Source organism: Monodon monoceros, unplaced genomic scaffold, assembly GCF_005190385.1.
Source record: "Monodon monoceros isolate NGI ecotype Baffin Bay Population unplaced genomic scaffold, NGI_Narwhal_1 Super_Scaffold_6, whole genome shotgun sequence".
NCBI classification, from domain to species: Eukaryota; Metazoa; Chordata; class Mammalia; order Artiodactyla; family Monodontidae; genus Monodon; species Monodon monoceros.
This window is the reverse complement of record NW_021703783.1, coordinates 49,575,228-49,591,394: the sequence shown is the minus strand read 5'-3', so window position 1 is coordinate 49,591,394 and position 16,167 is coordinate 49,575,228. Positions and strand designations below refer to the sequence as shown.

General features: G+C 38.4%; 1 protein-coding gene across 1 annotated transcript in view; it reads left to right on the top strand.

Annotated features, from left to right (window-relative positions):
- The window catches only part of WIF1 (WNT inhibitory factor 1), an 87,195-nt gene that overhangs the window by 36,737 nt on the left and 34,291 nt on the right, over positions 1-16,167 (top strand). Inside the window, exon 3 of the mRNA XM_029204656.1 lies at positions 13,382-13,490. Within this exon, the coding sequence (XP_029060489.1) occupies positions 13,382-13,490 (109 nt within the window). The remainder of the gene's footprint in view (positions 1-13,381; positions 13,491-16,167) is intronic.

Sequence of the window (16,167 nt, the reverse complement as noted above, 5' to 3'; positions counted from 1 at the left end):
ACATCTCCTCTGAAGTACTTTATCACAGTCTTAATTATTTGATTAATGATCATCCCCCTTCCAGCCTGCAAACTCCATAAGGACAAAAACCAGATCTGTTTTTACTCATCCTTGGCATTGTAGGCATACAGAAAGCCTAGTGTCTGGCACACTCAGTACATATGTGTTGAATGAATAAGAGGCTAAGATTTTGCCCAAGGCCAGCAAGTAAGTCGTGGAATTAGAATTCGAGCCAAGTTGGTCTGACTGTAGCCTGAGTCTCACCCAGATTCACCCCAGAGTCTGGATGGTGTTATTTGGACTGCTAGCTGTCTCAGCGGAGGGCCAGCTCAGAGGCAGCTTAGTTTTCTTGTGTGTGGCCTCATTGTCACCCGTTTCCTGCTGACTTGTGACCGGAATTCCAGTCCACCTCCCTCGATCGAAGCTTCACAAGTATACTGGGGCATCTGTTTCGTTGAAAGTCAGAAATTTCATGACTTGGACTAGACATGGTAAGACATGATTTACCTGTTATTTTTAAGGAGATGACTAACTGGACTTAAAGCTTGTATCTGTTTTTTTATAATCATTTTTGAGCCACAAAAAATATATTAGTCATCGAGGATGCAAATAAGAACAGACAAGATCCTCTGCCTAGAGGAGAGTGGGAAGACAAGTAAATAGATTGTTAGCATAAATACAATAGTAAAGATAAGGAAGAGTACAGGAAAGAAGCATCTGGAGTGGAAGAGTTTTACCAAAGAGGTGACATTTCACCTGAGTCTGGAAAGGTAAGTCAAGGTGGACCTTGCCTGGTGGACAAGGGCAGGGCTAGACATTCCAAGTGTAGAGGAGGGAGCAGGGTTCATGAGACAGCATGGCAGCTCAGCGGATTCAAAGCTTGCTGTGACCGGGTCAATAGCTCGTGAGGAAAGACATGAGAGAAGAGGCTGGTGTGCAGAGCCCAGTGCAAAGCTGTAGCTGAACTCCTCCTTGTGGTTAGAAATTATTAAGGGTTTTAAGTGGGAGCGGTGATGTGGTCCAGCTGGCATTCAGGAGGAAAAACTGGATGATAATGTGGATTGGAGGGCATACATCTGGAGGTCATTCATTAATAGGAAGATTTGTTGAGGGACAATTACAGGAGCATGAGTGAGAAATGTCTGAATTTTGGTCGTAACAATGGGAAGAAAAGAAGGAAATAGATTTGAGAAATCAGTGAAAGTTTGTAGAGGTGGGTGTTGAAAGAATAGTCTAAAAAGACTGCCACGTTTAGAGCTTGGGCCACTGGTTATAGGGCGCTTGCTGTCTAAAGACATATAAGTGAACAGGTTCATTGGGAAGATAATGAGTTTGGTTCAAGCATGTTAAGTCCAAGGGTAGATGTCTGGTAGACAGCTGTCGATATGAATCTAGAGCTCAGAAGAAGGGTGAAAACTGGAGATAAAAATTTGGAGATCATGGAAATGTAGGTGTAAATCGAAGACATAGAAACGATTAAGACACCCCAAGAAGAGAGCAGAAGCAAGAAGAGCAGACCGGAAGTAAACATCAACCTTGAAGGTTCTTAACTTTTTTTTTTTTTTTTTTGAGTCATGGACTCCTTTAAGAATGTGATAAAAGCTAGGGTCTACTCTCCCCCCAGAATAGTCATATACATATAAACACAAAAGCTATGGATTCTCTAATGGTGTATGGGCCCACATTCCACACTCGTTGTAAGGTGCAGTTATAAAAAGAGAAGCATGTGAAGGTCATTGAGAAAGACTGATCGGAGAAGGAGACAGAAAACCCAAATTGTTTTTATGTATAGGTCAAAGAGAGAGAGAAGCTGATTGTGTTTAAAAATTTAAGAGAATACAGGAGAGATTAAGGCGGAAAAGTGCTCAATGGATTTAACAACTTGGAAGTCATCCGTGACCTTTTAGGAAAACATTTTAATAGTGAGAGAAAAAAGCCATACTCTAATGAGCTGAAGACCAATGGGCAAGAAAACCAAGGCCACAAGTATAGCCTCCTCTGGAAACATCATAATAATAGGAAGGAAGAAAGATAGCCTGGTAGGCACAGGGTTGGGTTTTTAACCTTTTCATCACATTATTATAGATGAGAGAAGATGACATTATTGATGGAGCCAGTCTCAGAGGATGTGGGAAGGAAGCAGGATGGAATGTGGATGTGGCCTATTTGTAGGTAGATGGAGGAAAGTTGAGAGAATTCCTATCTAGCAGTCTCTGTTTTCATTGTGGATAAGATATTGTCGTCAGTTGAGTGAAGACAGCAGGAATGGGGCAGAGGACTTGGGGGAATCTATGGAATTGTGTGTAGGAGAAGGGAGAAACTAGGGATGTTTAAAAGAATTGCTCAGGGGTCCTTGGAGACGACTGGAGTTAGCCACATAGATTTAGCCAGTCCTCAGATTATGGGTTTTCAGCATCAGTAGTCTCCAGGAAATTGCTTCAGTGCTGTTTCTCTTTCTCTTAAAGAGGGATGATTGGTGTATGGATGACTAACAATTTTATAGCAGCAAATATCCAGAGGAGCTTAGACGATTTAAAAGGCTAATTGTGCTGTATGTTGGAGGCAGTGGCTTTTTCTGAAGTGTAAAAAACTTTATAGTGGTGACTATTATTTGAATCTTTTGCTAGTAAGACTAGTTCTCTAAATTTTGGACTTTGCAAATCTAATTATGAGGTTACAGATTCTTTTTCTCTTTGGCTCTTAGGTAGGAACCGAACAACTGGCCATTGGAGGATATCTTGTCACATAGTATTCTGATATATGAAATTGAAATGATATGAACAAAGAAGTCAAATTAAGGCATATCTCATAACCATTAACAAGTTAGTTTAATGCATTTTTTTAAAACAAAGTTAAGGGAGAAAGTGTTTTTTCTGGGTTTTATCAGAGAAGTTAATACTGTCCATGTGGATTCAATAAAAAAAAAAAATAAAGAATTGCAGAAGCAATTCTCTACCTGAAGCTTAAACTAAGAAAAATATGACCTAATATTAAATATTTTAAAAGCCATCAGTGAGACTATCTCCTGACATTTCTAAGTCGATTAAAAATTTCAAACACTTTTTATCAATAGAATGTAATAAATATATACCTCTAGGGATAAATTATAAAGAACTCTGAAAGAAATGGAATATTAACTTTGCCTCTTTTGAGCTACTTATATGTACTACCCAAATTTATTGGTACACTTTGTGTCATTCTGCCGCCCAAAAATGTGATACGCTGAAATATACCACCAAGTGAATTATGTGAAAGAGAATAAGGGGATGAGATACTGATGAAGAATAAACGAGGTGTTAAGGGTACTTGCCTGGTTTCTAAATTATTATTAGAGAAATAGCTCTTAGCACATTCTCTCCCACACACCACCCCCGTTAAGTGAATATCCGATGACTGCTTCTGAAGCTTTAAGAAAAGAAATATTCAAATGTAAATCTTGAGATGTGAAGGAAAAAAATAGAAAAAGTATTCCTATTCCTTTGTCAGAACTGAACTCTCCCTCTCCCATCTCCTCTAGAACACTTGCATTCATACTGCTGCTTTATTAGCCCTTCCATGGTCTCCAATAATTATTCTTAGTGTCCAGGAGACATTGTAGCTGTATTCCTGAGTTCCTCCACACTGTTTTTTCCCCCATACCTCCTGTATAGACTGTCCCTAGCCCTCAAAGTGCCAGCTGCACCACTTGGAATGATGTTTTCTTTCCTCAGTCCCTTACCTTACCCCACGCAATATTGCCCAATATGGTCCTTCTTCCTACTGCCCAGTTTTTAGGTTGGCACTGACCCATAACTTTACAAATGCTTGAATTAGGGCAGGCTTATTCTGAGAAGGAGGTACTTGTCCCAGAAGCCTTGAGGAATAAAAAGAAATGAAGCTTTCAGAAACCCCACTGCTGTCGATGATCTCAGAGAGGCAGCAGTGAGCGGTCCTGAAGAGAGATCTTAGTTCCGTGCCCAGGAATTGAACCCGGGTAGCCTGGATGAAAAAAACCAGGAATCCTAGCCGCTGGACCACCAGGAGCTAGAGGCTAAAGACAGCATTTCCCTGGCTCTTATCCCCATTTGAAAGCAAGAATGTTTCAAGGAGGTAAAAACAGGTATAAAGTTTATTATCAGAGACACAGCATAACATGTAGGAGAGCACACAGATAAGGAGTCTGTTTACTTAAGACAGAAGCAAGGCAGAAATACACACCCAGAGAAAAAGGGTACGGACGTCCTCTCTAATGAGGGGAGGAGCACAGTAAAGAGGTGATTTAAATCACTTATATAGGACAGTCCTTCCGGGTCTTTGTTTACCTTTGGACAATTATCTTGTTCTATTTTCCACACTTGACTGGTCCTAGGATCCTCCCCAACGTGTGTGCACACATTTTTGCTAAGATGGATCCCACCGCAGAGGCCTGTGGGGCATATGTCCACACTTATTATGGGGTGGCGCACCCTCCCTTTTTCACCCCCAAGGAGCTTTCCTGTGCATGTGCAGACAGGGAAGTTTTCCTTGACCTCAGCAGTGGTCATCTTATCTCTTTACTTCAGCAGAGCTCAGCTTCTGGAGTGTCTGGTGAGAACAAAGCTTCAATTTTACTCCACCTGACAAACACCAGCCATCCAGCCCAGGGGCCCATCTATCTCCTACCCTACCAACATTGCTCTTTCCAAGGAAAATTTTGGCAGTCTGGTGAATGTGTGCTGAACGGGGACTGTATTTTGTTCAGAGCCTACGTGGTCTTTATACTGATACCCTTTTTTCAGTCTTCAAAAGAATTTTAAAAAAACCTTTTCCATTCTCTAATGCTTTGCTTTTCTGCTGCCTTGTTATACCCCTCCCTCAAAAAAATTAAAAAGAAAACAAAACCTAACTTTTCGTTTTATCTAATACAAAATAGCAATATAGCTCTCTTGCATTGCTTTCCTATCTTTAGGAATCTTAAAAGAGAGTGACTAGCCAGGGATTTGTCAGATAACCGGGTCTGTTTCTGGTTTGCATGAGCGATGATGGTTCCAAACCCTAGGAGGAAAAAATGGAAAATGTCTTAGATATTTCAGATTCATGTGAAGCCAAACCGTGTGATCTCCTGCCAGTTTTAGTTTACAAAACTCTTGTGGTCCCGGGTGTGTTTACTTGGACTTTAAGTTTTACTATTACCATTATATTCCAATAACTTCACTCCCTCAACCAGCCCACTGACTGTGGTCTACTCTAGTGTGTATAAAAACAGTTACTAGAACAGAAGAACTAGGCTGATTGAAATTGTCTCCTTAAAAATGTTAATTTCAATGTCAATTTAATCCAAGCCAGCGACATAATTAAATAACTACTCTGCATGAGAAGGTGCTTTTTCTTTTTGTTGTTGAAACAAGTTCCTCTTAGGGCCAGTTTCAAAAGAAAGCAGGAAAAAGGTCATTGTTGATATTTCAGTGACATTGGCAATTGCATATTGTAACTTACAGAATGCAAAATTTACGTAAATTTATACAATTTTACAAAATTTATAAACTTTTAAAATTATATAAATTGCATGTCCTTATAAGTATATCTATGTAACTTATAGGAGAGATGCAAGTGGGAAATATGAACCAGAGGAGCACTGGACAGTCATGATTCAGAACTGGACCTTGTTTACACGATTTGCTTATATTCCTTCTGGGAGCCTGATTGCCAAGGTTTTGTCCCCAAACAAGCATAAAACGGTTACAAACTATGCCCAGATTGGCTGGCTATCAAATGTCAATGTTTGTTTGACTGCTCTTTTCTTCTAAAATGTTCTCTATTCTCTATGTATGCTGCGGGGACTGCCACACAGCAAAGTAAAAGAGAATCTTTTGACCCATAAAAGTAATTGAGCAATTGCCAAAACAGAGAAGCTGCTGCCTATCAGTAGAATCAGAGGCTAACGCCACTTCACCACAACCATGTGTTCTGGAACGCAGTGGGCTTACACATCTGGATGTTCCTTGGTAGGTCATTCATTCATTCAGCAAATATTTATTAAATACCTCGTGCTGTGCACAAGGCTGAGTGAATCTCCAATAGAGTTCTGGAAAAAAATATATAATCCTCAACACAAAGAATCCAAAATATATATGAGAATACATGATATACACATGTGAAAAGTTTCATAATAATACATGGCGGTACATGTTTAAGGGCCAGGCTGGTTTAAGTCCTATCACAGGTCAGTATAGGCCAAAGCACTGGGATACAGGTGTGGCTCCGGTAGGTACAGAGCAGGCCAGTTGAGCTCCATCAGTGTATCCCTGTTGGGGAGTAGTAAGAAATAAAGGAAATGTGGACCCAAATTGTGGAAGGACATTCAGACAGGCTAAAGGCCTTATCCTGGAGATAAAGAGAGACAGGAAAGGATTGTGATGTGGCGAAAGTGATACTAATTCAAAAAGACACATGAGCCCCTATGTTCATAGCAGCACTGTTTACAATAGCCAAGACATGGAAACAACCCAAGTGCCCAACAGACGATTGGATTAAGATGTGGTTTATACATGCAATGGAGTATTACTCCACCGTAAAAAAGAATGAAATTCTGCCATCTGCAGCAGTGTGGATGGACCTAGAGAATATTATGCTTATTGAAGTAAGTCAGACAGAGAAGAATACTTGGTATCACTTATATGTGGAATCTACAAAATAACACAGGGACTTCCCTGGCGGTCCAGTGGTTGCGATTTCGCCTCCCAGTGCAGGGGGGTGTGTGGGTTCAACCCCTGGTTGGGGAGCTGGGATCCCACATGCCTCTCCGCCAAGAAGCCAAAGCACAAAACAGAAGCAATATTGTAACAAACTCAATAAAAACTTTAAAAATGGTCCACATCAAAAAATAATAATAATACAAATAAATGTATATACAAAACAGAAACAGACTCACAGGTATAGAATACAAGCTTGTGGTTACCAAAGGGGCGAGGGAAGGGGGGAGAGGCAAATTAAGAGGATAGGATTAAGAAATACAAACTACTATATCTAAAATAGATAAGCAACAAGGGAATTATACCCATTATCTTGTAATAACCTATCATGGAATATAATCTGCAAAAATACTGAATCACTATGTGGTGCACCTGAAACTAACACAATATTGTAAATCAACTATACTTCAATAAAAAAGGGATGTTTTCATTAGCTATATTGGCTTATGTTATGGCAGATATTTTAAAGAGGCAGAGAGGAAGGATAGTTCAGAAATGTTACAGTAATGCCACCTTGAAGAAATAAAGGTTGGGTTAGGGTGAGCAGTGGGAATGAAAGGAAGAGACGGAATTGATGTGGCACATATATACAATGGAATATTACTCAGCCATAAAAAGAAATGAAATTGAGTTATTTGTAGTGAGGTGGATGGACCTAGAGTCTGTCATACAGAGTGAATGAAGTAAGTCAGAAAGAGAAAAACAAATACCGTATGCTAACACATATATGGAATCTAAGAAAAAAAAAAAGGTCATGAAGAACCTAGGGTTAAGACGGGAATAAAGACACAGACCTACTAGAGAATGGACTTGAGGATATGGGGAGGGGGAAGGGTAAGCTGGGACAAAGTGAGAGAGTGGCATCGACATATATACACTACCAAACGTAAAATAAATAGCTAGTGGGAAGCAGCCGCATAGCACAGGGAGATCAGCTCGGTGCTTTGTGACCACCTAGAGGGGTGGGATAGGGAGGGTGGGAGGGAGGGAGACGCAAGAGGGAGGAGATATGGAGACATATGTATATGTATAGCTGATTCACTTTGTTATAAAGCAGAAACTAACACACCATTGTAAAGCAATTATACTCCAATAAAGATGTTTTAAAAAAAAAGATTACGAAAAGAGAAAGGATAAGATTTTTGTGTCTGGCTATCGGGAGAGGCAAGAAACAACTCTAAGGTTTGGTGCCTTTATTATGGAAAAATGATAATACTGTCGACAGATGCAAAGAAATCAGGTGGGGATGGTGTTTTGTGAATGAGGCTCCATGCTGAAACAGCACACCATGACGTAGTGTAAATGTTTCACGCTGAGCATCATTGCTCAGAAGGAAATATTCAGTACTTCAGTCTGTGAAAGTGCAGGAGTTTTACGGCAGAATGTAACGAATGAAGAGCTGAGGCTTGAGTCCGAATGATTTTCTGAGACTGTGAGCTGAAAGGAGACTTAATAAGGACATGCAGGAAAGTCAAGATGTGGGACAAGAATCAGTGGACTGTCGCAGAATCCAAGGATAAGGAGTTGTGAGTTTGAAGGATGAAATTTTGCAGAGGTAACAAGAAGAATGCCGAGGGAGAACGTGAGATCTGGCATTTTTGGTCTAGACATTCAGGTGTCAGATTATTTTAAGCATTGGGCATGCTTATTCGTTTTGTTTGGGACTTCAGCATTGAACTATTTTCCTTTCTTGCTTATTTTAGTAGATTTCTTCTTGCATTTCACATACCGTGTAGGAGCTATTTTATATCCCTTTAGTAATTCTCAGGCTCAGGGCCTGGCTAATCTGAACATACTTGTATGCTGTAATAGTAGGCTGTTGTGACAATTAAGTGAACAGTGACTAGAGTATAATGAACACTCAGCAAAAATTATTGGTAAAATTTCAAACTTTATGGCAGTATGTTCTGTATTTTTTTAATAAATTTATTTATTTATTTATATTTTTTATTTTTGGCTGTGTGAAGAAATAAAGACCTCTTCATTTCTGTGCGTCGGCTTTCTCTAACTGTGGTGCGTGGGGACTGCTCTTCATTGTGGTGCGCAGCCTTCTCGTTGCGGTGGCTTCTCTTGTTGCGGAGCACGGGCTCTAGGCGCATGGGCTTCAGTAGTTGTGGCTCGCGGGCTTTAGAGCGCAGGCTCAGTAGTTGTGGCACATGGGCTTAGTTGCTCTGTGGCATGTGGGATCTTCCCAGACCAGGGCTCGAACCCGTGTCCCCTGCATTGGCAGGAGGATTCTTACCCACTGCGCCACCAGGGAAGTCCTGTTCTGTATTTTTAAATCACCTGAAAATTTTGGAGGGACAAATACGATACCTTTATTGTTTAAGTTTTCCCATGAATACTTAGGCCAACATCGTAATACATGAAGTTAAAAGAGGTTTGAGAGCCATGGTTTTATGAAGAACCTTTGATTCTTAACTCAGAGGTTCCTGCAATTATTGTGCTTATTAGATTAAGTGTATACCATAAACTCAGAACTTCAAAGGTGGAAAAGAAATACTGGATTCTCTCCATTCCTTCCAATGGTTAATGCAATTCTCTGCTTCCTTTCTCCATGTCTACCCCAAAATGAGTGCCAGAGCAAAGGCCTTATGAGTTATCCCATTTTGCTGTTTAAATGATGTCTTCATCTCTTCTGGAAGGAACAACTCTAAGACTCAGCCAAGTTGCTTGGAAGCAAGTTAAATGGCTTCCAGCCCTCCTTTCTTGATAATATTTGGGTGTCTTTTATACCCCTCTATGAAAAGAAAATTTACTGCGTGGCAAACCAGGCCAGCAAGATTTCTCAGCAACTTAATTTAGAAGTGAATTATTCTTCTGAATAGACCCATTCTTTGTTTGAATACAAGGCAATCCTTTCATGTGTTTCCCAAATAAGCATCCTAGTTACCGCTACCTGAGTTTCCACTAGTGTCATTTAATGTAACAGAATGTACTTTTTCCTAATAGAGGTTTTATGCTCTCCAACATGCCACCTCCCTATTGCAGTTCATGCTCTGAGTTACTTTTATCTCAATAATAAATGTGCAATTTGTGAAACTTGTTCCCAAACTTTAAAGCTAGCTCTCTGTTCTCTTTGGCATAGAATTTAGGTTTTATTTGCCCCCAAATAAGTTTTTCCAGGAGAGAGTTTTGGGACTAAGAATGTTTATTATAAATAAAGTAAGAACAGAAAGTCCTGTCTAGGAGTTATAATATGACATTAATAAATTTATCACCTCTTCCATCAGCCATTTTCTATGATTTTGAGGGAAATATTTAAGCCCTTAAGCTAAATGAGGAATATATTTCATCTCTACCTCATGGTGATGATAATTTATTTGTAAAAATATTTATATGGTATTGGTGATTTTGATAGATTGCTTTATAATGACAAAGTGAAACTGAAAGAAGTCAGTGTTGAGATCAGACAAAGGGTTGGTCAATTTCTAAGTGGTTTTCAAGTTGGAGTTTGTAAGAAGGCAGTGGACATGAACATGGACAAAGTCCTTTTGAAAAATACATACCAGGTATGAAGAAAATTATATACTTTAGAGATTATAGCATCATCATCTCTAAAAAGAAAGCCAAATAAGTAAAAAGGTTTTCTCTGGTAGCTACCTTTTGCTGATAAGATCCGAAGAAGAAACTGTTTTGACCAGTTCCTTGTGATAGTCTTAGAACTGTAGTAGAAAAGCCATGATGTTTACTGATTCTCAAAGAAATCAAACGGACATCCTAAAACCTGTAGTGTAAAATCTGTGATTGATAAGATCAGAGTATTGGCTTGCCAGAGAAGTTTATTAAACCTAGCTGCATGCTGTGGCGAGGCCATGCCAATGCTAATTATAAACTCTCTGGAACTGAATATAGCGCATTCGTGCTTCCCAACCTACTTTACGTGACCACACGCAAAAGCAACAACAGGAGACCCAAAGGTTCTATGAAGTTATATTTCTGGACTGAGTGAAATTCTTTCAGCCCCACTTTCTGTGAACATCATCAAAAGCTTTTGAAAGAGACATTCAGAATCTGCTTAAATACCGAGTGTTGTTTTCTGGAAGCACACTTTCAGGGAGACTGCAAGAGATTAAATACATTGTTACGTGAGCGTGGCCCCACTAAATAGAAGCCCAAGAAGAATATTTCAACTCTGATCAGAGACTTATACAAATAGAGCCAATGATTATCATCAGCCACACAGAACTGAAAGCAGGGTATATGGTTAATGCCTGTTGTTAGATAAGTGTATTTATTTCACTATAAAAGTCATGGAACCACATGTGGAAAATTTGGAAAAGAGACAAAAAGGAAAAAAATCAGTTACTATCAATCCTACGCAGTCATGCAGGGCAGGAAAAGAGACGCAGACGTAGAGAAGGGATTTGTGGACGCAGGGTGGGACGAAGTGAGAGAGTAGCATGGACATATATACACTACCATGTGTAAAATAGACAGCTAGTGGGAAGCAGCCACATAGCACAGGGAGCTCAGCTCAGTGCTCTGTTATGACCTAGAGGGGTGGGATATAGCTGATTCACACTGTTGTACAACAGAAACTAACACAACATTGTAAAGCAATTACACTCCAATTAAAAAAAAATCCTACACAGTCATTGTTTTAATCTTGGTGTCTAGTCTTTCATCCTTTTTCTTATTAATGCAAAAAATGATCTTAAAAACTTACTGAAATTATATTAGTTTTTATAAATGCATTTTTAAAATACATCATCCATATAAACATAGATTTAATTTATAACGTGAAAGGTATAATTATGGAGCAGCAAATGATAACATTATGTGTTATTTGAAGCAATATAGCTACTGAAATGTGTTATTTTCAACATATTTGCACTCTGTCCACTCAGCCCTTTTCCATTGTTAAATGTACTATAAATACAAATATTTCGAATATTTTGGCATGTGGAATTTCACAAGTGGTTGTTGTGTTATTGTTGCTAGCTGATATTACTGTACTTGGTAATATAAGTAACCAAAAGTTATTAATTACAAGGGCATACAGTGCCAAATCCCTTCATAATACCTACCATGATATGCTTTAGAACAAAAAGGGGAAGGACAAATATTATCTAGTAAAGTATAGAGGGAAGCACAGCCGGTAGAAGTCATTTAAAACACCTAGATTCACGAAACGCCGTCTAAGAAGTAGCCCACTTTTAATAGTCGTTGGTTTTCCTGAAGGGACATAAATAGTGTTTTCTTTTTCAAAGGAATTCATTCCAATTGAATGACCTTTCCTGATGACACTCTTTTCATCAGAATTTTTGCAATCCTTCCCTTAGACAGGGTAGGAATTAACTGTCTTATGACCCTTTATCCTCAGGGCCCTCCTAGTGAAAGAATTTAGTAAAATTAATTCACACAACTCTTTTTACCCACCCAGGGAACCTTTCACAGTGGTCTTCTGGAACCACTGCCACAATTCAAAGAAGCGGTTGCAGTGGGAACTTGGTCAGTGAAGGTGCCCCTTTTGACCTAGTGAAAGCTGCAAGTGCTTTTCAACTCACTCCAGGCATGGACAGTGTCCCTATAGCTGCTGAGATTACCCTTTTGCATGATCACCCTCATGGTAAAGCCCTTAATGCCTAATACATTGATATTGTGACTTAAGGCAGAAAGTTGTGTCAATGTCTACCATATATCTCTTATATCTTCCACATTGGAAAATAAATTTTATACTGCATATAAATTTTTATACTGCGTATAAGATAGGCTGTATTCTTTTTTAAACCTCTTCCTAGCCCATGTTTATGTAATCAACTTAATTAACCCATCCAAATTCTGGATATCCTACAGATAACTGCAGAACCTCTCAATCTGCCTATCTTTCATTTCAGAATCTGTGCTATTTATTGGTTGTTCTTTATTCTTAAGCAAGAACACATTGTTTCCATCACAAACCGTTTTAATAATCCAGCTGAGGATCAGTTAAGCATCAAAGCTCTACAGTGAGATTATACATCACTACTTTCAGTATTTCATGGCCATTCAAGTAGCAAGAATCATTTTCTCAACTAGACTCAGTGGGAAAATGAAAATGTTTACAATATAAAGCTTTACGGCTTGTTATCATTATTGAAGAGGTGGTTTTCACATTTTTAGACTTTTCTCTCCATAATTAAATTGAGATGTTAAATATAAACCTTCCAAAGGGAATGATACTGAAAAATAAACATTCACACCAAGAAAATTAAATTTTGGACTTTCATGTCTTCTTTTGCCAATAGGTTGCTGCTTTCATTATCACTTATTTATTACATCTTTCCAAATTCTGGTCAAAGACTCACGTCAGATTTGAAAAGATTTAAAGAATGACCCAAGAAGCTCAGATGGATTTTCTAAGGGCTAGTTGAAGATTGTTTTGACATCACCTGTTTCCTTAAGAGAAGTTTTCTCAATCCTTTTAAGCTAAAAGGCTACCTTGTGAATATCGTGGATATGTGTTACTAATATTTTTAAAGAATCACTTCTCTCCAAGCGGAATCTAATTCTAGAGTTCTAAAACCCAGAAGAGAGAGTTATGCCTACACAATATTTTAAGTGCCATATGCTCCAGAATTCCTGTAGTGAAAAATGTCAGTCTTCCATCAGAGAGATGATGAATTGAGAAGTGCCTTCCCACTCGCTGTGGTTTCCATGGTGCTGATTGTCAATGCCTTTTGTTGTAGGCAGAATACTTCTATGAATTCCTGTCCTTGCGCTCCCTGGATAAAGGCATCATGGCAGACCCAACCGTCAATGTCCCTCTGCTGGGAACAGTGCCTCACAAGGCATCAGGTGGGTGGTCTTCGCCTCAGAGGAAGGTTTACACTTAAAATATAATAGCGATGGGAATAATATTTTAGATCCAGATGTCACCCATCAGAGACATTACAGAATGTTTTCCTGAAGAGATCTATTGATTTTAGGGCAAAGCAGTTGTTATGTCCCTATTTCCTTTGGGCAAAAGATTAGGATAGGCATGAAGAAATGGAAGTTTTAGAATTTCCTAAAAACTCAGTTCATAAATGATTCCAGATTAGAAAAAGAAAAGTCACTATGTGAGATATACTTGGCCAACAAGTGTGAATTAATGTAGTACATATAAATGTGGCAAAGATGCAAAGTAAGTGATCGAGAGAGAATGGGACAAGTCAAGAAAAACTTCCCCTAAATGAACATTGTATTGAATAGGAATTTTTTTTTTTTTTTTTTGCGGTACGCGGGCCTCTCACTGTTGTGGCCTCTCCCATTGTGGAGCACAGGCTCCGGACGCACAGGTTCAGCGGCCATGGCTCACGAGCCCAGCCGCTCCGCGGCATGTGGGATCTTCCCAGACCGGGGCACGAACCCGCGTCCCCTACATCGTCAGGCGGACTCTTAACCACTGCGCCACCAGGGAAGCCCTGAATAGGAATTTGAAGTAGAGAGGAGACATAGAAAAGTAGGAGAAAGGGGTTCAGTCTTTCAGATCTAATCATCCTTCTCTACTAAGAAAATCCAGTATGCAGTTATTTGTTCAGAACTTTTCAACTTACAAAACACCAGTTCATGCATTATCTAATTTGTGTTCTGGGAGGGCGTCAAGGCCTGAATTACAGCTCCATTTTACAAATTAGAAAATTGAGGCTTGTGAAGTTTAACTGACTTTCCCATAGTCATGTAATAAGCAGTGAAGCTGAGACTAGAGCCCAGGTTTTATGACTTTTAGAAAAATACAGAGATCACTTATGTAACCTGTGTTACATTGAGTATATATATATTTTTACATAATTGTAGTAATATTATATATTTGGTCTTGCATAATGACTTTTTGGCTTTTAACATTTTAACATAAGCATTTTCCCATGTCACTACACATTTTTCCAAAAGTTATTTTTAATGCCCTTATAATATTGTTTTATGAACATACCATAATTTATTTACTCATTCCCTTATTGTGTTACTTAGATTGTTTTTAGGGTTGGCATACTAGAAATATCACAGTAAACATCATTTTTAAAGTAACAGATGGTCAGTAGCCCTGTTTGTCTTATTCACCATGACTGCCAACACAGGGCCCAGCATAGAACAGGCTCTCAGAAAATACTTGTTGGATTCATGTGTGTAGCAAAATCTTAAAGTTCATCTCATTATTTTGTTAAGAATAGATTCTTAGATGTAAAATTATTGTGTCAAAGGATATGAGCTATGAACTTTTTAAAAGGCTCTTAAATTGCCAAAATGCCAAATTACTTTCCGCAAAGGCTGTGCCTATTTGCACCCTGGCTAGCAGTGTTGGAGTGTGCCTGGCTTACTAACTTCATCAACATGTGTTATTAATCATGTTAGCTGTTTTGCTGACTTAAAAAGTGAAAAGTGGTCCCTCAGTGTTCTTTCAATTTGATTTTTTAAATTCCTATTATGAAGTAGGAAGTTATTTTCTTGTATCTGTTAGACAGTGTAAATGTCTGTGTGCCGTGCTCATTTTTATATTGAAATACTGTGGTTCTTATTAATTTGCAAAGCTCACTATAAAGTACTGACTGTTGATTGCAATTTTTTCAATTTATGTTTTATTTTATTTTTTTGAGGAGGGATATGCAGAGGCTTTAAAATCCTGTGTGGTCAAAACTATCTTTTCCTTTGTGATGTTTTTCCTATTACTTTTATGCTTGGAAATTAATTCCTATTCCAGAGAACCATTAGGTGATAATTTACACATGCTTCTAATATTTTATAAAAATTTATTTTGGCCGTAGTATGAGGTAGGGCTCAACCTGAATTATTTTTCTGAATTGTTGACTTTTCCAGTGTAAGAGGTTGGACTGACTCAAGATATGCTCTTTATTTTACAATAAGTTTTTTATAGATAAGAGGTGGTTTTAGAGACTACTGTTTGTTCTAATATTATAATATTTATAGTTTTATATTAAAATAATTGATAGCAGAATCCTGTCTCTTAAAAAAGAAGATTAGTCTTGTTCTTTTAGAGGAACATTAGAATAATTTGTCAGACATCAAATGAAGATCTCGTTAGGAGCTAATTTTTTTCTTTTCCATTAGGGTTTATTATAGGATATTGAATATAGTTCCCTGAGCTATGCAATAGGACATTGTTGTTTATACATTCTATATATAATAGTTTGTATCTGCTAGTCCCAAACTCCCCATCCATCACTCCCCCACACCCCTCCCCCTTGGCAACTACAAGTCTGTTCTCTATGTGAGTCTGTTTTGTATGTAAGTTCATTTGTGTCATGTTTTATGTTCCACAGATAAGTGATATCATATGGTATTTGTCTTTCTGACTTACTTCACTTAGTATGATCATCTCTAGGTCCATCCATGTAGCTGCAAATGGCATTATTTCATTCTTTTTTATGGCTGAGTAATATTCCACTGTATGTATATATATATATATATATGTGTGTGTGTGTGTGTGTGTGTGTGTATATATATATATATATATATATATATATATATATATATATAT